Source organism: Ursus maritimus, unplaced genomic scaffold, assembly GCF_017311325.1.
Source record: "Ursus maritimus isolate PB19 unplaced genomic scaffold, ASM1731132v1 scaffold_2, whole genome shotgun sequence".
NCBI classification, from domain to species: Eukaryota; Metazoa; Chordata; class Mammalia; order Carnivora; family Ursidae; genus Ursus; species Ursus maritimus.
In genome coordinates, this window is record NW_024424452.1 from 38891102 (window position 1) to 38913326 (window position 22225).

The 22225-nt window shown below is 63.6% G+C and overlaps 4 protein-coding genes across 5 annotated transcripts in view; 2 read left to right on the top strand and 2 right to left on the bottom strand.

The window, feature by feature from the left end:
- AXIN1 (axin 1) overlaps positions 1-10211 on the top strand; it is a 54747-nt gene extending 44536 nt beyond the window's left edge. Inside the window, exons 5-10 of one of the 2 annotated variants that reach the window (XM_008696700.2) lie at positions 1237-1766; positions 2533-2703; positions 4988-5233; positions 7196-7303; positions 9002-9169; positions 9325-10211. In XM_008696700.2, the coding sequence (XP_008694922.1) occupies positions 1237-1766; positions 2533-2703; positions 4988-5233; positions 7196-7303; positions 9002-9169; positions 9325-9451 (1350 nt within the window). In that variant the 3' untranslated portion in view covers positions 9452-10211. The remainder of the gene's footprint in view (positions 1-1236; positions 1767-2532; positions 2704-4987; positions 5234-7195; positions 7304-9001; positions 9170-9324) is intronic. The other variant, XM_008696699.2, reaches the window with a different exon arrangement.
- Positions 10212-10755: 544 nt separating this feature from the next.
- PDIA2 (protein disulfide isomerase family A member 2) lies at positions 10756-13909 on the bottom strand. The gene is made up of 11 exons (XM_040634466.1): positions 13711-13909; positions 12835-13041; positions 12637-12770; positions 12420-12557; positions 12230-12346; positions 12021-12146; positions 11756-11953; positions 11540-11660; positions 11279-11460; positions 10923-11021; positions 10756-10800 (listed from the first exon to the last, which is right to left on the bottom strand). The coding sequence occupies exons 1-11, from the start codon at positions 13907-13909 to the stop codon at positions 10756-10758; spliced, it is 1566 nt and encodes a 521-aa protein (XP_040490400.1).
- Positions 13910-14098: 189 nt separating this feature from the next.
- On the bottom strand, positions 14099-16226 carry ARHGDIG (Rho GDP dissociation inhibitor gamma). Its single transcript, XM_040634467.1, has 6 exons — positions 16154-16226; positions 14990-15169; positions 14828-14911; positions 14673-14749; positions 14529-14592; positions 14099-14433 (listed from the first exon to the last, which is right to left on the bottom strand). Exons 1-6 carry the CDS (start codon positions 16224-16226, stop codon positions 14234-14236), a joined length of 678 nt encoding a protein of 225 aa, XP_040490401.1. The 3' UTR covers positions 14099-14233.
- A 3253-nt stretch (positions 16227-19479) lies between these two features.
- The window catches only part of RGS11 (regulator of G protein signaling 11), a 9286-nt gene continuing 6540 nt past the window's right edge, over positions 19480-22225 (top strand). The window contains exons 1-7 of the mRNA XM_040635643.1: positions 19480-19576; positions 19657-19707; positions 19887-19993; positions 20689-20740; positions 20866-20924; positions 21149-21225; positions 21402-21483. Of these exons, the coding sequence (XP_040491577.1) occupies positions 19480-19576; positions 19657-19707; positions 19887-19993; positions 20689-20740; positions 20866-20924; positions 21149-21225; positions 21402-21483 (525 nt within the window). The remainder of the gene's footprint in view (positions 19577-19656; positions 19708-19886; positions 19994-20688; positions 20741-20865; positions 20925-21148; positions 21226-21401; positions 21484-22225) is intronic.

Consider the following 22225-nt stretch of genomic DNA (forward strand, 5'->3'; position numbering starts at 1 on the left):
TAGACAATTCAGTTAAGCCTGTAACATTTCAAAACCCTAGAATTGATTTCCTCCATATGCAGAGCCACTGAGATAGACTGGATCTCAGTGTCTGCCAGCCCCCGCCCCCTGGGGATTGAGAGAGGCCCCCTTGCTCACTGCTGCCTTTGGGGGTCACTTTCAGTGCCCTGGGGAGGGCAAGGCGGACGGAGACATGGGGTGGGGTGCCCAGTCTGTGCCCAGGGTCCCAGTCTGTGCCCGTGAGGGGCACGCTCACCGTCCACCCATCCACGTGCCCATCCCTCTGTCCTCCGGTGCGACACCTGCACCCTGAGCAGGACTGACCTGTCTGCTGCTGACTGCCATGCTAGTGACACATAGATACCTTCCCATTAAGTGGGAGGTTTTGTGGCAAAGTTTTTGAGGTTTGTTTGCCCTAGAGTGTGGGGGTAGCTACCCCGTTCTTTTTGGTTATTACCAAATTTACTCAACATTATTCTGGTTTGACAATTCAGCAAGTTGAGAAAGTCAACACGAGATGGATCTTTTGGACTCAGACTGATGCGATGTTCATAGATGTGGTTCTGTGGACTGTTGGACAAATGAAAATCAGCTAGTTCAATGTGAGAATTTACCAAGAAACACATAGCAAGATAATTAAGCAGAAAACGGGAGCTCTTCTGTGCAAGGGCAGTATTCCCTTTGAAAATATAATGGAAAAACGGCTATAAAATTGAGGAATAGGAGGGGTGCCCGGCTGGCTCAGCCAGAGGAGCGTATGACTCTTGGTCTCGCGGCTGTGGGTTTGAGCCCCGCACTGGGAGTAGAGATGGCTTAAATACATAAAATTTTTTTTTAAAGATTGAGGAATAGGAAAATCAGCTGAAAAGGTACAAGTGTCTTTATTGGGAAACGTGAAAGAAAGCTCAGTGTGGAGGGTTCTCCATGAGCAGGACTTAGGCTGGCGTGGTGACTCTTGAAGTGCTGGTGCGTGGTGGCCACGTGCGCGTTCGCGGGTGAGCACAGCTCCGCTTTGCGGAGCCCTGTGCTTGCGGCCGGGTGGGGGCGGGGAGCCCTCCCGTCATCCTGGGGTCAAATCAGCGGTGCCTCCGGTGCCCCATCTGCCCCACTTCATCCTGGGCTCGGGGCTCCTGACACCCCGGGCAGTGCTGCCAGGCTTATGTCTTTGTGACCCCAGGTGTGAGGTTTCTGTGACACGGCCAGTGCCAGGAGCTCACTCGCGGCCTTGTCCTGCAGGAGGAAGAAGGCGAGGATGGTGACCTGCCCTCCGGCCCTCCCGGGGCCAGTCATAAGCTGCCTTTGGCCCCTGCCTGGCACCACTTCCCACCCCGCTATGCAGACGTGGGCTGCATGGCGCTGCGGGACGCACACGAGGAGAACCCCGAGAGCATCCTGGATGAGCACGTGCAGCGGGTCATGAGGACGCCTGGCTGTCAGTCACCGGGGCCCGGCCACCGTTCCCCCGACAGTGCGCACGTGCCCAAGATTGTGGGGGTGCTGGGGGGCGTGCCCTCTGGGCACGGTAAGCATGCACCCAAGTCGGGGGCGAAGCTGGACACAGCTGGCCTGCACCTCCACAGGCACGGCCACCACCACAGTCACCACAGTGCTGCCAGGCCCAAGGAGCAGGCCGATGCTGAGGCTGCCCGCCGAGGGCAGGGCGGCTTTGCCTGGGGCCCAGAGCTGCACAGCCACGCAGCCAAGCCCCGCAGCCACTCGGAGAGCATGGGTGCCGCCCCCAATGCCAGCGACAGCCTGGCCCACAGGTGAGTGTCCGACAGCCTGAGGTTTGCTTTGGGATGGGGGCTGTGGTTCCTTTGTCTCTGATCCTGTGTCAGCAGGGGCCATGTGTGTCTTCCCCATGAGGAAGGTCACATGAGAAGCTGCTTCTCCCCTGGTTCTGTTCTGGTTTTGTAGGCCAGGATTCCCCTTGAGAAGTCGTTCAGCCACAGGGGGCCCGGGCGGCTCAGCCGGTTGAGCGTCTGACTCTTGGCTTCGGCTCAGGTCGTGAGCTCAGGGTCGTGACATGGGGCCCCTGTTGGCGCCGCCACACTTGGTGGGACGTCTGCTTCTCTCCCTCCCTCTGTCCCTTTACCTCTGCTCCTCCGACGCGTGTGTGCGGGCGCTAGTTCGCACCGGCTCTCTCTCAGATCTTCAGAACAATAATCTTAAAGAATCAAAGTCATTGAACCACAGTCCGCTGCAGGGTCCAGGCGCCAGGCGTGGGTGTTGGGCCCTGCCCGGGGGTGCTGACCGCCCAGGGCTCCAGCCTGGGAGGTGCTTCGGTAAAGACCCACCTGTTTCAGAGGGAGGCGTCTGGGCGAGGAGTGACTGGGTCCTGGGGCTGCCACCACCAGGTGGGTGAAGGACAGATGGTGGTGCCGCCTGGACACCTTCCTTCACGTCCCACCAAACAAACCCCGACAGCCTCCCAGCATTGAGGCAGAGCCCACGAGGACACAACTTTGTCGGAGCTGCCCAGTGTCAGGCCGGGTCACGTCAGCAGCCAACTCCCCGCTCTTGCTCTTGCAGCGGGAAGGCTGGCACTGCCTCTAGAAGAAATGCCAAGAAGACTGAGTCGGGGAAGAACGCTGGCACCGAGGTGCCAGGCCCGTCGGAAGACACGGAGAAGAACCAGAAGATCCTGCAGTGGATCATGGAGGGGGAGAAGGAGATCAGCCGGCACCGCAAGGCTGGCCACGGGTAAGAGGCGCCAGCGTCCTGGGCAGGGACGCCCGCTGCTGAGAGCGGTCTCCGGTCACCGCGCCTCTGTCCGAGCTCCTCTTGCTGTGCCCCACCCGCCAGGGCGGGGCCCTGCTATCACGGGGCTGCTCTCATGCAGTTATTTCTGGGGTGGTGATGCCTCCACGTGACAGTGACCTAAGTTACTGGGGAAGTTAGGCCGGTACCTGCCCGTCACTCCAGACAGAGCCCGCAGGAGAAGCCGGCTGGTTTTGCAGCTGGTCGTCCCTGGCCGTCTGAGCTCCGTATTGCCCCCACACGGCCAGAGGCTGCTCTGGAGGGTGCGGAGCCAGGCCTCCAGACAAGCCCTTGCTGCCCCACATGGGTCCGTCCATCGTGGGGTGACCAGCGGGGGCTGGGGCTCAGACACAGCCCTGGCCTGGAGACACGTCACGTCACATGCAGAATAGTGGCCTGGGCCCTGCGGCTGGTGGATCTGCCGGTTGGTGGGTGGGCTTCTCTGACCTTCCATCTTGGGCCTGGTTGGGGAGGGTGGAGTATGTGGGGTGGGGGTAGGGGCAGGTGAGATGGGGTGGCGCCGCGCCCCTCTGGGTCCCCGTGTCTGGTCTCCACGTGGCCGTGGGAACAAGCAGTCACAAAACCTGTCCTGCGTTAGGGGCCTCTCCAGAGCTCCTCTCTTGTTCTGGTTGGGGTGGGGGTGGATTGTTGGTTTCTCTGTTTCTTTCTTCTTGGGGTTTCACAAGGAATGGCTCTGTTCTGGCCGCTCCTCCTACCGCAGATGGAGGGTTTCTGTGGTTGAAGAGTAAGGGGCATGTCTGGAAGCAGTCTCTGGTTGGAAGCTAGCTGTCAGGACCGGCCATTTTATTTTATTTTTTTTATTTATTTTTTTTTTAAAAGATTTTTTTTATTTATTTATTTGACAGAGATAGAGACAGCTAGCGAGAGAGGGAACACAAGCAGGGGGAGTGGGAGAGGAAGAAGCAGGCTCATAGCAGAGGCGCCTGATGTGGGGCTCGATCCCAGAATGCCGGGATCACGCCCTGAGCCGAAGGCAAGCGCTTAACCGCTGTGCCACCCAGGCGCCCCAGGACCGGCCATTTTAAATGATGGTGTTTCAGTAACCCCACGAGGTCCCTCTGGCCTCTCTAGAGCTGGGGGGCCGTGTGCCTCTGCTTTTGTTGTTCTCTCGTAAAGCAGGTGGGGGGGTGGAGGCATGGGGCAGGGGGAAGGAGGACGTGGTGTGGCCAGGAGATGGGACAAGGGGGTGGGGTGGGAGGAGGGGTGAGGGGAGATGGGTTGGAAGGGATACGGTGGAGAGATGAGGGGTTGTGGGGAGATGGGAGGGGATGGGGTTTGGGAGGAAGCTGGGGAGGGGAGGTTGGGTACAGATGGATGCAGGGAGTAGGTGGGGGGCTGGGGAGGGGATGGGGTGGGGGGGGCAGGGAGGGGGTGGGGGTTGTGCCCCAGAGTGGAGGTCTCCTTGTGTCTTGTTGTGGGCTCTTCACCTTCCCCTGGGGTGTCTTGCCTTGGGCAGTTCTCGGGTCATAAGGGCACTGACCTACCCCCTCCCCAGGGGCCCTCTTCTTGGGGTTCGCTCCTTGCGCTAAGCCCCGCCTTTCCAAGGGCTCCAGCCATGACTAGAAGAGGCTGATGTTCTCACTGGAGTTGGTTCAGGGCCTGAGCAGAGGCATAACTGCGCATTTCCTGGGTTTAGTAACAGCAGCGCAGGTCTGCTGTCGCACTGAGGGAAAGTCCAGGGCTACGCTACTGAGTGTTTTTAACAGGGAAGAGAATACACCAACATAATGAGAGTGGGTACTTCTAGACTGTGATGTTTTGGATTGTTTCTGTTTTTCTTTGAGTTTTCTGTATATTTCAGGTTTCTCACAAAGAGCATTTATTTTGGTATAAAATGTTCTTTAAAAACACTAAAAACTTTTCTTTAAAAGAAGTCTGCATAGCATAGGATTTATATTTCAATAAAGTTATTAAAAATACATGACCAAAGGAGCGCCTGGGTGGTTCAGGTCATGGTCTCAGGGTCGTGAGATCGAGCCCCGAAGTTGGCGGGGGATCTGCTTGAGGTTCCCTCTGCCCCTCCCGCCGCTCGCGCTCTCTCTGTCTCTCACATAAATATTTTTTAAAAATTACAGAGTAAGTGTGCCACAAAGGACCGTGTGTGTCGTGTGGTACGGGAGGGTCAGTGCCGTGCTTGGTCGTTCCCGGCACCTGCCCGTGGCCAGGGTTTCAGGTGATGCCACACCTTATTCGCTTGCTCCCAAAGGTCTTCCGGCACCAAGAAGCAGCAGACGCACGAGAGCTCCAGGCCCTTGTCTGTCGAGCGTCCTGGGACCGTGCACCCTTGGGTCAGTGCTCAGCTCCGGAACTCCGTCCAGCCCTCCCACCTCTTCATTCAAGACCCCACCATGCCACCCAACCCGGCCCCCAACCCACTGACCCAGCTGGAGGAGGCCCGCAGGCGTCTGGAAGAGGAGGAGAAGAGAGCCAGCAAGTTACCCTCAAAGCAGAGGTATGGGGGCAGCAGGGAGAGCAGGCCGTGCCCCCTGCTGGGGCCGCTCCGGGTGCCATGGTGCTGCTTTGGGCTGAGGTTTCCCAGGCCTGAGGCCCCCGCAGAGCCGTGCTGGCCACCCACTGGCAGTCCTGGTTTCTTCTTTCCACTGAGAGCTGCCCGGGGCATGGCAAGCAGCCCTGCTTTGTGACAGGGTCTGGGAGGGCGTGTGGTCATTACGTCCTTCTGGGGCCAGAGAGGGAGCCCGTTCTATTCTGTGAGCGTACGCTCATCCCGTCTCTTGGCGGGAGTCTGCAGCGTCCATCGCGGCACGGAACAGCTAGAGGTTGCAGTCAGGCTGAGCTCAGCACGGGGTCCTGGGGTTTCCAAGCTGCCCCTGCTTGCAGCCCAGGAAGGGAGCCGTAAACGGTGCCATCTGCAGGTAGGACGGTCAGCACTGCTGAAGTACATGCAGATGTAAACGTCTTCTCCTGGACGGAGCCCAAGTGCCAGAGTCCCCCTTGCTGCGGACCCCCTTGCTGAGTGGGGCCAGAGAGGCCTGACCCACTGCTGATGCGGCCTCAGACAAACCCAGGGGCACCCTTTGTGATAGCGGGTCTTCTCTCGAGGCCACAATGTCGTTTCCCTACCCGTTCAGCTGGGCCTTGAGGTGACTTTTCCCCGACGGATCAGGGTCTCTGTGAGGGGCCTGGAAATCTGCATTTCCCACCCGGGGCCTGGGAAGCATGGCCACACGGTGGCCCTATTCTCCTCAGATGTCGCCAGTGCCCCTTGTCCAGTCTGGGATCGCTGGTCGTCACTCCCAGCAGCCTCTGTGTGTGTGAGGCTGTCCAGCTCTTGGGAGGCTGGTGTCCGTGCCTGTCTCATTGGGCAGAGCCTGAAGCCTGAGTGTGTCCCCTGGTCATTGAAGGTAACCACGTTTATGGCCCGTCCCACACCCTGTGATCCTGTCAGCAGAGAACCAGGGAGCCAGCCTGGCACAGGATGCCTGCGCTGGTGGTGGGGATGCCTCTTGGTCTGACGGGGCCTGTGCCCTGGAGGCAGACAGGGGAGCAGGGGGGGCCATCTGAGAAGGCACTGGGACATGTGGGTAGGAAGTCCTCTCTCTGCACAGACCTTCTGCACGGGCTTTGTGGCACCGTGGTCCTGCCATGCTCTGGCCATGCCTGGCTCGCGTCTGGTCTTCCTGCCAGCACCCAGCGGGCCCTGCACGGGCCCTTGCTCGCCAGACACACCACACAGGCCCGTCGGGGATGCGTGTTTTGGGCTGTGAGCCTCCTGATGGGGTGTTGGCCGGTGGTTGGCACCTGCACGTGTCATCGGTCCAGGGTGTGTAGGCCTTTGGTAAATGGCTACAGACACGGGTGAAGGTCCAGAGGCAGCAGTGGGGTGCTGGGCCCTCGCCGAGCCCCTTGTGGGGTGACCCCCCCAAGGCTGGCAGAAGAGAAGTCACTGTCAGGGCTGCACAGCATCACGCCTGGGGCAGACAGCCGTGTGGAGAGCTGCTGCTGGGCAGCCGGCCCCGGGACAGGCCTCCCCGGCTGCTGGGGATGGAGCGGCATCGGAGCGCGGACGAGGAAGAGCTGCGCCACACGGGGGAGGCCAGAGGCCAGCCCTCTCCAGAAGGCCCTTCTCAGTGTGGATGAAGTGACAAGACCCTAGCGCCGCAGATCGGTGGTTCCCGAGTGTGGTCCCGGCTTGTCTGTCGTGCAGTGAGGAGTCTGGGAACTCTGAGTAATGGAAGCAGCGTCTGTCTCCTGACTGAGCCCGAAGGAGCCCTTGATATTCCAGTCCTGTGGTTTGGTGTTGCCTGCCTCACACAGTAGCAGCCTTGTTTGGTGGTGACGGACCCTCTCGGGGGCCCCTGCTCCGTCTGCCGGTCTGTGGCCCCACTGTCACCTCGGAGCCTTGGCGGAGGCCCTGCCCCAGCACCTGCGGCTCACTGACGTGGTTGTTCCCTAGGTATGTGCAGGAGGTCATCCAGCGGGGGCGCTCCTGCGTCAGGCCAGCGTGCACACCTGTGCTGAGCGTGGTGCCGGCCGTGTCGGACTTGGAGCTCTCCGAGACAGAGTACGTGCGCCCCCCGCGGGTCCCGGTACCGCTTACCCAGACTGCGCGTGGGCCAGGTCCCGCGGTGGAGCCGCCGCTCCCAGGACAGGATTTGGGGCGCCGCACTGGAAGAGACGGGGCTGGGCTCAAGCTTTCTGTCTCCATGGAAGGAGACGCGGGCCGTCCTTGTGTGACACGTGGCCAGCAGGCCAGAGAGGAAGTTCTGCTCTGCCTCCTCTGCTCTGGCCCATGCCCCCCGCCCGCCTTTACTTTCCCGAGCTTCCTAGCTGGCCTGGGGCTCCCTGGTATGTGACTGGCTGTGTTCCCCTGGCTCGGCCGCCTGGAAGCGCCTGTACCGGCGGCGTGGCTGTGTCCAGGTGCTGTGCGCGCACTGGGCCTCGCTCTGTTCTCGTGTGGAATGCAGGAAGGCATTGGCGCCTTCGCTCCCCAGGCACGCGTGCGGCAGGGTGGGTGCTGGGGACCACGTGTAGACAGTGCTGGACACCCAGTCCCTGCACTTCAGCTCAGGGCAGAGCAGAAACAGGGGGTCCCCCACCTCATCTCAAACAGTGCTTTGTCACGTCCAGCCGGATGCCTGAGGGACTCAGCCTCCCCACCAGCTCACTCCTTAAAGGGGGCTTCTGGAGACGCAGGGACCCTGCCTCCCTCCTGTAGAGAACGGACCCCCGGAGCACCCCCCACGTGAGGCTGCAGGACTGAGGGAAGGAGAGCAGGCATCCAGGAGCCTGGCTTGAGCAGTGGATGGCCACATAGCCTGGTGTGTGCCCAGGAGCACCACGGGGAGAGAGGGTCCCCAGGGAGAGAAGAGCCCATTGTGAGCTCAGGTGACCTCTCCGACATGACGCCGCACTCCCCACTGGCAGGGGCCAGGGGCTGTGTCCGAGTCCACCTGGGCAGCTCTGGAGCGGTCACAGGGATGAGAGCTGCTGGACGGCAGCACAGAGCAGCTGCTCAGCACCCGTCAGGACGAATGGTCCTGGGCGGGAAACGGTGCTGGCCTCATGCCCTTCTCTGCAAGTCTGGCTGGCCACTGGCTGGCCTCTGCCAGCTCTCTGCCGTGGGGCAGGAACATTTCCAGATCCGCGCACAGTGCTCTTTGTCCAGCCGCTGGCCTTGAGGTGTTCCTGAAGCTTGAGGGCTCTAGGCCTTTCCTAGGGCACAAGGGGTGTAGCCCAGCCTAGAGGTGGGGGCTGCGTTGGTTCCAGTAGCCTGGGCGTCTGAGGAAGAAGCTAGGTGCTGGGATCCATGTGGGTTCTGGCTCTGAGAAACTTGTTTCCCCACGTTCATGTGGTCTGGGTAGGGGTGCCGCCTCCCCCCGAAGCCAGCTGAGGCCACAGTGAGGCCTGAGGCCATGCAGTGGGTGCAGGAGGGTGGTGGGCAAACGGAGGCACTGTGTGGATGTGGGGCAGGTGGGTAGGCGGGTGAGAGACGAGCTGGCGTCCTCGCTGTGTATCTGAGGGAGCATGGGCCTGGCGCAGGACTGGAACCTGGGGTTGGGACACCACACGGAGCGAGACCCCCAGGGGGCTGGACATGGCGCTCCAGGCGAGGGGCTGTCAGGGCCTTCGCACACGTGCTGAGTATGGCGAGGCCCACCCTCTAGTCCTTGCCCTGTGTTTCCTGGGGGGCCCAAGGCCCTTTGGGGCCTGCCCTGTGGGATCCCGAGCCCGGCAGTCACTCCTGCGCCTCTGCCTCCAGGACGAAGTCACAGAGGAAGGCGGGCAGTGGGAGTGCCCAGCCGTGTGACAGCATTGTGGTGGCCTACTACTTCTGTGGGGAGCCCATCCCCTATAGGACCCTGGTGCGGGGCCGCGCAGTCACCCTGGGCCAGTTCAAGGAGCTGCTGACCAAGAAGGGCAACTACAGGTGAGAGCCGCGCGGCTGGGTGGGGCGGGGGCCCCCGCGTCTGGTCACTGCACGTGCAGGGGCAGCAGGGTCTGCTGTGCACACGCGGGAGGGTGGGGCCGCCGGGCCGGGAGAGGAGGGGACAGGCCCGCATCGCCTCTCGCCCCGTCCTGCAGATACTACTTCAAGAAGGTGAGCGACGAGTTTGACTGTGGAGTGGTGTTTGAGGAGGTTCGGGAAGACGAGGCCGTCCTGCCTGTCTTTGAGGAGAAGATCATTGGCAAGGTGGAGAAGGTGGACTGACGGGCAAGCCTGGCCTTTGCGCCCGGGGGGCCCGCGTCAGGCAAGGACAAGGGCAGCCACACGGAGCATCCGAGGATCGTGCTGGACTGTGCGCCTCACGTGTGCGCGGACGCACCGCTGCTGGCAGAAGGCCAGGTGCTGGCCGCCTCCGGTCCGTCTGTGTGTAGATGGGCGGGGGTCCCTCTGGGTGGCCCAACAGGCCTTCATCCTGCAGCTGACAGGGAGGGTACCCTGTCCACTCCTCAGTGATACGCAGAGGGTCCGCCTGAGCAGGGAGCCCGCCATGGGGCCGCGGCGAACCCCCTCTCCGGCAGGACCCCGCTGCTCACTGCGGGCACACCCACCCGCTCCTCGCCCTGGCGCTCGCACCGCAGGCTCCGCTCCTCCCTCTGGGACTTGTCCGCCACATCCTGCCCCAGCCGGGCCTGGCCTAGGCCTGGGGGGCCAGGGGCCCTGTGGGGCCTCTCTAAATTGTACATGTCACCGAGTGCCTTCAACACAGCTTGTCTCTTGCCTGCCACTGTGTGGATCCGGTGATGGAGCCCCTAGCGCTCTCCCTCCTCCATCCTCGTTCCCAGAGCGCCGGCTCGGCTCAGCGGGTCCCGGGCCCCTCCCCTCTAAGGGCCCATGTAAATATGTACATTTCTCAGGCCAGGGTCAGTGGGGGGCTGCCCCAGCCCATTTTTCATGCGCTGACTTGTACAATTATCTTTTCAAAGGTACTTGGATAATAATGAAATAAAATCATTTTTGAATCTTCTCTGGCTGTGGAGTGCACCTGTCTTCTGTGCTGGGGCCTGGCTGGGGGGCTTGGCACCCTCAGCCCGCTTCCCTTCAGGCCTCTGAGAGTCACGTGTGTGCGCGGTGGGGGTGTGTGTACGTGTGTTGGGTGTGTGTACGTGTGTGTTGGGCTTGTGTGTACGTGTGTTGGGGTGTGTGTATGTGTGTGTTGGGTTTGTGTGTACGTGTGTGTTGGTGTGTGTGGGGTGCATGTGTACGTGTGTGTTGGGTGTGTGTGTGTGTCTGTGTGTTGGGTGTCCTGAGAGGCGCGCTGACAGAACTGTGGAGAGGGGTCGGTTCCCAGGCCCACATCTGAGTCAGGGACCCACCCAGAAGGGGTGGAGGCAAGGGCTAGGCCCCGTTCAAGACACAACGGGGCCCAGGAGGCTACTTGGCTAACCCCAAGGGCCAGGCGGCCAGTCGCACTCAGGAACCACACGCACAGTCTGGGACCGAAGCGCTTTATTTACTGCCCAGCTCCCAGGGCACTGATGTGGGGGCGCCGGGTGGAGACGGGAGGGCAGCTACAGCTCCTCTTTGGGCTCCGTGCTGGCGTTGGCTGGTGTCTCCTGGAAAGGGTCACAGAGGCCCAGCTGGAAGCCGCACCCTTGGATCGCCCCGCCCCTGGCAACCCCACTGCCACATGTCCGACTTGTCCAGAGTCTGGGAACCCTGGGACAGAGACACTCACTGGGAGGGGCGCTGTGGGCTCCTCTGCGGGCAGCTTGCCCCCGTTGTCCAGGAACTTGGAGAAGGTCTCCAGGTCCCTGGTGCTTTTGTATTCAATCACCTAAGGAGGGACACCAGGTTCTGAGCCCTACCCGGCCCTCTGACCCCACACCCCAAACCCCACACCCCACCTAGGCTCCACCCTCCAAGCCGGGCCCTAGCCCCACCCCCACGCTCTGCCCGGGCCCCGCCCCTCGCGGCTCCGCCCATTGGAGGCCCCGCCCGCCCGGTGCCCCGCGCCTCCCGACGCCTGATGTTCCCCGTCTGAGGAAGGCGCAGACCAAGCCCCAGACCTAGGAAGATGGGGTCCCGCCGCACCTTCCGGCCCGGCCCTGCTGGGAAGTACTTGAGGGTAGGGAAACCGTGCACAGGGAAAGCCTCCAGCTCATTGGCTGTGGCGTCCAGCTCCGCGATGATGATGTCCTCGTGGTCCTCGTACTTCTCGGCCAGTGCCTCCCAGGCCGCGGCCATCTCCTTGCAGTGGGAGCACCACGGGGCATCTACGGCAGCGGGGCGTTGGCACAGCCGGCGGGGTCCCCGCCCGCCCACCGCCCGCCACCCATTGCCTTCTACACTCACAAAACTTGATAAACACGTTCTTGGTTTCATCGAAAGCCACCTGCTCAAAATTCTTGCCCACGAGGGTCTTGACCGGCCGCTGATCCCAGTCGGCGGGGACCTCCTGGCTCAGGAGATAGGGCTGGGGGGGGACCGGACCAGGCGCGTCACTGGGGACCTCTCCTGAGAGCGGCCGCTCCCACCCGCCACTCCCTGGGCGGCAACTCGGAAGCAGACCTTGACTTCGCCCCGGAGCACTGCGTGGCAGAAGCTGGTGACGGAGGCTGCGGTGACCGGCCCGCCGTCTGCAGGCGCGTACTTCTTGGTGGTCTCAATGTTGATGAAGCGCAGGGTGGGCGCCTCCTCGGCCCTCAGACCGAAGTACTGCAGCACGTGGTTGTTGTCGGCACCCACGTCCACCACCACGAACAGCACCTGCCAACAGGGAGTCGGTGCTGGGCACCCCGCCTCCCTACCACCCCGCCCCCGGCCCAGCCAGTACCTGTCCCCGGAACGGGGGAGCTGCCTCCCCAAAGCCCGCCAGCAGCTCCCGGTGTGGGGCCAGCGTCTGGTTGACGAACAGCAGCAGGTGGTTGAGGATCCTGGCCGCGAAGATCTTAGGCGATGTCTGAGGGGGCAGGCCGAGCTCACGGGGGCTGCCTCCCACGCCCACGCCCCCACCCCTGCAGCGGCTCCTACAGCCCAGCTTACCTGGCTGTTGAACTCCATGACCAGGTGCATGCTGTGCGTGAGGAGGAAGCGCGACAGGTCCCCCTGGTCCAGGCCCAGCTCTTCGTCCACCGGGAAGTCCGCCCGACCCTCGTCAAACTGGACAACACTGGGTAGGTCAGCAGGAGCCACAGCCCGAACCTCCAACACCCACCTTGTCCCTGTGACCCACCTTCTTGAAAAGGACCACAGTGTCCTTGGTGAGGCCAAACTTCTGAAAGAGCTTTGGCTGGTCGGTCAGGCCAAAGGTCATGTCCAGGGCATCCTGGGCCAGGGCCAGGAAGGTAGCCACGTCCTCGTCCTGTAGGTCCTAAGGAGCCCAAGCCTCTGAGGTCAGCCGGCACCAGGGGCCTTCTCCCATGGCCTGGACCCCAGTGGCACCAGCTCACCTGGAAGAAGCCAATGACCGCGACATCCCGGCCATCTATCAGTGCTTGGGCACCCTCTTCATCCTCCAGCCGGGTGGCACTGGGCCCCACCCGCCGCCTCAGCCACTCAGCGATGCCGTCGGCCTCCCTGGGGCCTGCGAAGAGTCCCCTCAGCCTGGGCCCAGACCCGCCCACCCCGCCGGCGCCTGCCGCCCATACCGGTGTACTCCTCCGGGTGTGTGCGGTTCCCGTCACGGAAGAACTTGAGCGTGGGGTACTCCGTCACAGCAAACTCCTTGGTTAGCTCCGTCTCAGCGGGCCCGTCCACCCTGGCCAGCCTGGCTTTGGTGGACTCTGCCGCCAGCAGGGCAGCGGCCTTGCTGTATTCAGGGGCCAGTGCCTTGCAGTGCCCACACCATGGGGCATCTGGAGGATAGGGTCATGAGTGTCCCCGGCCTCCACGGCCCCAGCCTTAGCCCCTGCCCCCGCCCAGCCAGAGCCGGAAGACCTTGGGGTCAGTCAGGTCTGGCAGGGAGCATTCCCGTCCACACATCTCCCTCCTTCGGGGGCCCATCCGAGCCTCTGCACCAGAGCCAGACTCCTCAAGGCCCCATGTCGGGGGTGCGGTGGCCAGCACCATCCCGACAGCGTGTTTGAGAAGCATCCTGCAGCTGCCGCTCCCTGAGGCCTGCACTCTGGCCACCTGTGTCTGCTTGGGGACGCCCGCAACCTAGGAATGGCTTTCCCGTGTGTAAAAGTTTGTAAAAATCTACAGGAGAGTAAGCAAGTCCTGTAAGCTCTCTGGCCCCTTACAGAAAGAGTTCACAGATGGCTGATGACCACAAGCCTTCCCTGCACCTGCATCTCCCTCCCCTGCTGGAGCCGGACACCCCCCCACCCCGCCCCCGCCCCGCCCAGCTCAGTCCCAGGGCTTTGCTTCCAGCGCCCTTGGATGGAGCCCCAGGAGCACACAGGGGGCCCAGTGCCCAGTGGGGAAGCCCTGTCATGTGCACAAGCCCCGGATCCACAGGGTGGGGAGCTGAACCCCTCGGCCGGCCCCCGTGGGTCCTCCAGCCCGCGGGCCGGTGCACTCACAGAACTGCACCAGCAGAGCGCGGTGCCTCCGCAGGGCCAGGCCCAGGGTGCGCTGGCTCAGCACCAAGATCCCATCCTCCTCGGGGGGCTCTTCCTCGGGCGGCTCTTCCTCGGGCCCCCCCGGCCCCGGGCCCTGTCCCCGCGGGCCTGAGGCCCCAAGCAGCAGCAGCAGCAGCACGAGCAGGAGCTGGCTGTCCATGGCAGTGCCGGGCCCACGAGGCGGGGGGCAGATAAGGGGGCCGGGGGCCAAGCAGCAGCTGCCACGTGGCACCCAGTCCTAGTCCCAGGAAGATAAGGCCACAAGGCCCCCCCCACCCCAGGGGAGGGCAGGCAGACAGAAGCAACACCCAGGGCACTGAGACAAGGCGACTTTAATAGGACTGTTCAGGGCACAGTGCCAGCCCAGGGAGGGGGCGTCCCAGGACGGAGAGCAGAGGGTGTGGGGGGGGTGTGCGACCACTGACTGAGGGGCAGGGAAAAGCGGGACCCCAAGTGGGGGGACAGCCCCTGGGGTGGGAGGCGTTCAGCTCTTCCAGTCTTGGCAGATGTGGAGGCCCCATTCCCAGGACAGGTGGTCCGTCCTGTCATCATCCGTGAAGAAGGACGTGACCACGTAAGCTCCCCGCACCAGCGCTCCTCGAGGGACCTCCTCCACTGGGGTCACAAATTCATACTCCTGGGCACTCGGGCCGTAACTGCCCACCATGTACACGGCCTTGTCCACTGGGGGAGGGGGAGGCTGTCAGTGGCCACCCTCTGCCCCGCCTGTCCCTCCCCACAGCCCCCCAGGCAGGCCAGCCCCTCCTCCCCGTCCTCACCGCGCAGGCCCTGGCGGTAGGTGTGATGCAGACACTTGAGGCCACTGACGATCTCCTTATTGACCTGAGGGACAGAGGGTGTTAAGGGCCCCTCCGGGGGCTGACCTCGTGCTGGCAGGTGTCCCCCACGACAGCTACCCTCACCTTGAAGGTAATCTTCACTCTGTAATCAACACCCTCCTTCAGGACAAACACCTGGTTTTTCAGCGCAGCCAGCTCCCCTGTTAGGGAAAGTGCAGCTAGGGAATGACATCCTGTGATGGCGGAGAGCCTGCCCCACAAGCCCCACGGGGCAGTACCTGTGAGGTCCATGGTGATGGGCCCCGGAGCCTGCTCAGACAGCAACGTCAGCCTGGTCACCTGCACGTTGGGCAGGCTCGGGTCTGAGGAAAAACCGGAAGTCACCAGAATCCCCCCTCCCCGTCTTCGCCCCTCCCCTCCAGGCCCAGGGCCATGCATACCCATGATGGGGCGCAGGGGCCCCAGCAGTGCCCGCTTGTACTTGGCCAGGCTCTCATCCTCCGGGTCCAGCTGCTGGATCTCCTGGAGAGTCTTCCTCCCCGGGGCCCGGTACTCGGGCACGGCCTCATCCAGTGCCTCGTCAGGGGGCAGCTGCCTCCCCTCCTTGTCAGTCAGGAGGACTGGGGGTTGGGGAGGTGCGTGAACAGCTGCCGCCAGCTGACCCCGGCATTCACTCATCAAACCCAAGTCCCCCCATCTGGCCAGCTGTGCCTCTCAGTGCCCACAAGAACTCAGAGGAAGCAATAGGGGCTCAGGGAGGGAGGTGGGCTGGGAAGAGACAGGGCAGCACCAACACCGAACCCTTTAGGAAGGGCCCTGGGGTTGGAGGAAGCTCCCGAGAGACGGAGCCAAGTGGCATCCGGGAGGCACCAGCTGCCTTCTCTGGCCCAGCCATCCATCTAGGGCTCCTCCCTGACTCTGAGGCCAAAGACGGGGCGGGCGGGGGGAAGACCCTAAATGGGGGATAGCCCCAAGGACTGGAGGCCACCACTGTGGCCTGGTGACCTCTGAGATCTTCCCTAGAGCAGAGTCTCTGCCCACCACATCTCTTCACATCTCTGTATACCTTTCCGCTGTCCTAGGGGTTCTTCCCGGTGGTGCTCCTGGGGCGTACAGGCAGTTCTCTCTAAACCCCTCAGCTTATGCTCTGGGGCTACCTCCCTGGGCGCCTTCAGACCCATGATGCCCTGGGGCAGGGGTCTCGGGAAGCCCCTTCCCATAGTGTTTTGGGACAGGGTCTTTCCCACTGCGCTCCAGGCTTCTCAGGGATCTCCACACGCCCTGAAGGAGCCCCAGCCCCACCCAAGGGAGAGGGGATCTCAGGGGCAGGTTCCCAAGGGGAGAGGGTCCCCTGCCACCCTGGCTTCACAAACAGACCCGCCCACTCTTGGCTCTTTTGCCCCTGAGTGTCTGGCCTGGACGAAGCCCCCCCACCCCCGCCAGAGCCCAGTAGGGGGACCGCGCCAGGATTTCCCCACGCGCGCCCCCAAAGTTTCCGCGGGGGAGGCCCAGACCCCGCCCCAGGCTGAAGCCTCCCCAACCCCCCTTCCCCGCCCGAGACCCCCGCCCACGTGGCCACCCTGGCCCCAGCCCAGCCTGCTCACCTCGGGCGCATAGCGCCAGCCGGAGCAGCTCCAGCAGCTGCGCCCCGAGCTCACATGCGTCCAGGCCCAGCATGGTGGCCCGCGGCCCGGCTCCGCCGCGGAGCCGCCGAGGAGCCGCCGCCCGCCCCGCCGCCGCCCGGCTCGGCGCTCAGCCCCGGCGCGACTGCGGTGAGCTCATCCCGGCCGGGAGCGCCCCCCGCGCCCAGCGCCGCGCCCGCGCCGCGCGCCCCCAGCCGCTCCGCGGACCCCGCGCAGCCCCGCAGAGACGCGCGTGTCGCCCGCACGGCGCCGGCACCTGGTCGTCCCCGCCGTGGGCGCACCAGAAGCCCGCACAGGCGCCGCGGTCACGGTCCCAGCCGCCGGCCCAGCCTGCACCCCGCTCTGTCCATCAGAGCGGCCCCACCCCCACGGCGCCCGTGAGAGTCTGGGGGATTCTCCGGGGAAGCCCTCTGGGAGGGGCGGGTGGGGCTGGGGGCGCCCAGTGGAGCAGGTGCTCCCCGCCTCCCCCAGGCCCCTGGGCTCTCATTACCTGCAGGCGGTACAGGCCGCACCTGGGGCTCGACAGTCCCCTCCCCTCCCCACCCCCACCGGATCTTCTGTCTGGGCAGAGGGGACCCTGGAGTCAGCCCAGCCTTGGGAGCTGGGGGATGTGGATGGCGGTGAGTGTGCAGTCTCTGGCTCCACATCCCAGAGGCATTCGCACAGAGGGACCTGTGTCCACATACCCAGGGACGAGGGGCCCACCCACATAGTGAGAGGCAACATGGAGTCACACAGCCATTCCTCTGATGTTTGTGGACTGGGCTCCGTGAGTGTGCGGCAGGTTCCTAGGCTGTGTGCGCCCGCCCAGACCATAATGGAGCGTCCTGTCCTTGAGGAGGAAAGGACACTGATCCAAAGCGGAATCCTGTGGTGGAGGGCTGAGACAGGGGCACACATGGGCTTCTGGTCCTGATGCCCAAACAAACCTTGGGGTGGGCAGATGGCAGTAGCCAGTGCAGGGAACAGGGTGAGCTGAGCCTCAGGAGGGGACAGCCAGATCAAAGGTCTGAGTGGGGGAGGTGGAGGGAGCAGAGCACCAGCCTGAGTCCCCCTCCCTCTGTATACTCCTTCTCCCCCCCCCCATTTCTGAGGACACCCAGGCATCATACCCACCTTTGCCTCAAACAAGAGGGAGAGGGTCCCCCTGCCACCCTGGCTTCACAAAACAGACCCGTCCACTCTTGGCTCCTTTGCCCTGAGTGTCTAGCCTGGGATGAAGCCCCCCTCCCCCACCAGAGTCCAGTCGGGGGGCCGTGTTATGATTCCCCCACCTGCACCCCTCAAAATTTCTGCAGAGGAGGGCCATGGGTGCTAGGGGACATGTGGGCTTGGGTTGGGACTTTCCCCCTTGGAGTTCCACCTGTCCACAGTCTTCCCAAGGCGGCATTTCCCCAGCTGGGGACCAGGCCATTCTAGGGCCCCATTTCTGCTGCCCTTTCCTTGGTGGTAGGGGTGGGGGGTAGTTAGTCAGGGAAGCCACTTGTCCAGGCTGGGGACAGCTATGGCGTCTGGTGGCCCTCAGCTTTTGTAGATAAGCATCCATCCAGAAAGGACAGTCAGGCCTGGGACCGGCCTGACCCACTTGTGTGTGGAGGGATGGTTGGGAATTCCCTGGGATCTAGGGGAGGATGGTACCCTGGTAGAGGTAGGACACCCCCCTCCAGTTCCCCTGCACCAGCTCATCCTGGACCTGGCCTTGTGAGCAGTGGAAACGCATCAGTCTAAGGCCAACCCTATCTGTCCTGCCCTGTCCCCAGCACCGCCTGAGGGAGGAGGGGGACTCTATCTCCAATAAAGCAGAAATAGGCCGATTTGATCTTAAAAATGGGGGCGCCTGGATGGCTCAGTCAGGGAAGCATCTGCCTTTGACTCAGGTCATGATCTCAGGGTCCTGGGATAGAGGCAGCTTCCCCCTGTCCTCTGCCCCCGGGTCATGCTCGCGCGCGGCGCCCTCTCTCTCTCTCTCTCTCTCTCTCTCTCTCTCTCGCTATCTCTCAAATAAATAAATAAATAAATAAAAATCTAAAAAAAAAAAAAAAAAAGGCCAGCAACGGGGCTCTGGGGTGGTATGGCCAAGCTGCTGGAGCAGGGAGAGAAAGGGCCAGGACGGGCCCAGAGCCTAGCGGCTGCAGGGGCACCACGCGTGTGAAGGGCAGGTGGGGGCTGGGGGGCGGGCGCGGAGATCCTCCCTTTCCAATAAAGCTCCTCCTCCACAGGCTCGGATGGCCGGCGCCCGTGGAGTCTCCGTCTGTTCCCCAACCAGTCCTGCCCGGGTCTCTGTGCAGCTGGGGGAAGTGAGCTTCCTGCCATCTTGCCCCGGGCCTCGATGGGCCCCCAGCCAGCACACCTGCGCAGCCGTGCAGCGTCGCACCAGCCTGGAGGCACAGACCCGGCGTGACGTAGGCGTCCCAATCACAGACACACCCCTGGAGCAGTCGGAGCCCTCGCCTGACTCCACCCCCGCGCCCTGACCGCTAGCGTGGCCGCGCCCCGAGGAGGCCGCCCAGGGCGGGCTGCACGAGGCGGGCAAGACAGCAGGCCTTCACCTGTTGTCCCCCGCACCTCGCCGCCCCCACAAGTAGCCTCTCCTAGAGACCCTCCTCCCCCGGAGCCCCCACCTGTCCCCTTGAGCTCCGCCTCCCTCACGGTCCCCCCACCATCCGGGTGCAAGGCCCCTCCCACGGGCGCGGGCCTCCGCCTCTCCAGACTCCAGACCCTAGACCCTGCGGGCGCTGAGGCTGACGCGGCCGGGGGCCGGCGGGGGTGCGGAGCCGAGCTCGCCGGGGAGCGGGGCGGGGCGTGCGGGGCGTGCGGGGCGGGGGCGGGGCGTGCGCGGGGCGTGCGGGGCGGGGGCGGCTCCACGCCCACCAGCCATCTGGCCTCACCGCCGCCATGGCCGGCGGGCGCCAGGCCGCGCAGATGTCGCATCTCAGCAAGGTGGGTGCCGGGGTGGGGGGGTCCCGCCACGCCCCCCCCCCGGACTTTCCGGCGTCCGAGGCCGGGAGCGGCAGGAGAGGGGTGGGTGCGCACGAGTGTGGACGCGGGTCTGGGGGCGACGGCCCTGTATGGGACGGGGCGGGGCGGCAGAGACCCGGCGGGAGGGCCCTCGCCTCCGCCCCTCCCCCGCTCCTCTGAGGTCCGCCGCGGCCCCAAATCCCACCGTCATGCGCGTTAATCTTCTCTAAGCTCTTTGATCCCGGGCATCCCTGCCCGTTGAGGGGCCTCAGGGTTTGGGGCGGGGGGAGGCCGGCAGGAACAGCCCCTCAAGGCCCCCCTTCGCCCAGATGGAGCGGGTGGTCGTGAGCATGCAGGACCCCGACCAGGGCGTGAAGATGCGGAGCCAGCGCCTGCTGGTCACCGTGATTCCGCACACCGTGGCTGGTGAGGCGCGGGCGCCGGTGTGGGGCTGGTGGAGGCCCTGCCTCGGCCCGCCCTCCCCCATGCCCGTCTCTGCTGTGCAGGGAGCGACGTCGTGGAGTGGTTGGCCCACAAGTACTGCGTCTCCGATGAGGGTAAGGGGGTCAGCCCCTTGCTCGTCCTGCCCCCTGCCCTGGGGTCCCTGCGCTGATGCCTAGGCTGGGCCTTCGCAGGGCTCACAGGTGTCAGGGCCAAGCCAAATGCCCTGGGGAGGGAGAGCTCCCAGACTGGTTCTCCCAGGCTGGGAGCTCACTGCCTTGCCCTCCCCCCGCAGAGGCGCTGCATCTGGGCGCTCTCCTCGTGCAACACGGCTACCTCTACCCTCTGCGCGACCCCCCCAGCCTGGTGCTCCGGTCAGATGACACACCCTACAGATTTCAGGTCGGGTGCAACTAACCCCAAACCAGCAGCCCAGCTAGAGGGGACTTGCAGAAGTGGGGGTGCTGGGATTGGAGTAGGAAGTGGTGATGTCATCACAGGTCTGGGTCCACGGCCCCTCCCCAAGAGTCTGGACTGTAAGTGCCCTGCAGCAGAAGGACCAAATTAAGGGGAGAGACCTTTAGTTTCTCTGAGGCCGCAGCAGGGGCCCCATAAGGGTTAGTACCTGCAGAGGGTTCTGATGGTTCCCCTGAGGACCCTTAAGTCCCCACTCATGAGGAAGTCCGTGTGGCACCTGAGGACGGGATCCTGGCATCTCAGTGTGTAACCCCAATCACGACGGAGCGCCCCTGCCTGGCCGCCCTGACCACAGTGCTCCTCACCCACAATCCTCAGCACAGACTGAGTACATGCATGGCTTGGGCGGGCCCCACGCCACCCCACCAGGCACTAGGGACTCAGGGAGCCCAGGCAAGGAGGCAGTGCCTGCACCAGGCCCCCAAGGGGTGAGTGGAGCTCAGTTCCCGGTGGGGAAAATGGCCGGGGTCCATGAGTCTCCAGGCTGGGGGCAGACAGGCAGATTCTGAGGTACCATCTGGCCAGCCCAGTCTCTTCCCAAGGGGTCTGGGAAGGTGAACAACTCCTGGGGTGGGGAAGGCCCAGGAGGTCCCGGACACCCTGTCCCTGAATCATAGCAGACGCCCTATTTCTGGACGAGCACGCTGTGGCCAGCTGCTGAGCTGGACTATGGTGAGTGGGGAGGAGTGGGCTGACCTGGGACAAGTGCGGAGCACTGCTGCCCTCCCTCCCGAATGATGCCTTGTGGACGAGGAGCAGAGATTTCTCCTCTGCAGTCTGGCCCCTTGTCCTTCCAGCCATCTACCTGATGAAGAAGAACATCCGAAAGCAGGGGGCCCTGGTCGGCCACGAGAAGGTGGGACCCCCCTCCCCCACTGGCTGAGTCCAGCCAGAGGAACCCAAGCCCTGCTCTTGACTCCGGGGCCTCGCAGTTTGCCCTGGAGCACATCACCCAGGCCCCAGGACAGTGCAGACACGCAAACACATCATCCCTGTATGTCTCCGTGGGGAGGTGGTTGGTCTGCACCCCAGAGCTGGACACGGGAGGGGTTACCCAGTGGAGATCTCCACATTCCCCAGGAACACTGTGACCAGCTGCACAGGAAGCTCAGCCACATGTGGGACCTGGTGGTGATGCAGGCCCGAGAGCAGCTGCGGTAAGATCTCGCCCTGCTTATGTCAGGCGGGCGCCGAGGGGGCAGTGCCCGGCGGGCCCAGGACTAGTGCATCAGGCACTGGGAGCCGTGGGGCCAGAAACAGCATGGCCCGGGCTTGGCTGCCCACCAGGCTCTGGCCTGGTGCCATGTCCCCCCAATGCCGCCTCCCTCCCCAGGGCAGCTAAGCAGCGCAGGAAGGGGGACAGGCTGGTCATTGCATGCCAAGAGCAGACATACTGGCTGGTGAACAGGCCCCCGGTAAGCCCCCTTGTGTGTGGGGAGGGGTGGCGTGGCTTCTCGTACAGCAGTGAGGTCTTGCGTGGAGGCAGTGTGTTTCCCTCAAATGCTCTCTCTGGACCTACATTTCGAGCCTGTGGTAAGGATGTGGCTTTCGGGGTCCCAGCAGGAAGTTGTAGTTCTGTGACCCATCAGAACCCAGAAATCACAGGGCCCGTCTGCACGCCACAACAAACCAGTTTCTTTGTGGCCTAAACGAGGAGGCAAAGTGGGCCAGGCTTATCTACAGCATCGAGGGACTGAGGTCACCGGCCAAGGACTTCTGGGGGTGCTGGGCTGCAGCTAGGCCTTACCCAGAACCGGGGTCTGGACAGGTGGTTTGCAGTCCCCCTCTGCGGGGGGGGCGGGCTGTGGGGCATTCACAACCACCATGAGTGAAAGTTCCTACGGGAAAAATCGTGAAAAAACCACGAGTGAGCCACCCACAGGCCCAATACCTCATTGGGGTGTGTGTGCACACGCGCCCGTGCGGGGTGGCGGTGGGGCTGTCCCTGGAAGATGGTTGCTCATCTTCTGCTGGAGGGCCAGGTGGGTGGGGTGGGGGGAGGAAGTGGCGTGGCCCCAGGGGTGTGTATGTGGGCTGAGGCCAGGGCCGTGCAGGGCGAGGGTCCAAGTGGAGGGGACTGGGAACGGCAGCTGGAGCTCCGGGTGAGCGGGCATAAGGGCTGTGCCCTGGGCCACGGAGGGAAGAGGCCAGACAGCG

Coding starts and splice junctions, on each gene's coding strand:
- PDIA2 (XM_040634466.1), bottom strand. CDS start 13,909: ATGGACAGCCAGCTCCTGCTCGTGCTGCTGCTGCTGCTGCTTGGGGCC. Junction 12,558..12,636: donor CGGTCATTGGCTTCTTCCAG/GTGAGCTGGTGC, acceptor TGGGCTCCTTAG/GACCTACAGGACGAGGACGT. Junction 11,661..11,755: donor TGCTCCGGGGCGAAGTCAAG/GTCTGCTTCCGA, acceptor GTCCCCCCCCAG/CCCTATCTCCTGAGCCAGGA.
- ARHGDIG (XM_040634467.1), bottom strand. CDS start 16,226: ATGCTGGGCCTGGACGCATGTGAGCTCGGGGCGCAGCTGCTGGAGCTG. Junction 14,750..14,827: donor CATCACCATGGACCTCACAG/GTACTGCCCCGT, acceptor TTTCCCTAACAG/GGGAGCTGGCTGCGCTGAAA. Junction 14,593..14,672: donor GAGTGAAGATTACCTTCAAG/GTGAGGGTAGCT, acceptor TCTGTCCCTCAG/GTCAATAAGGAGATCGTCAG.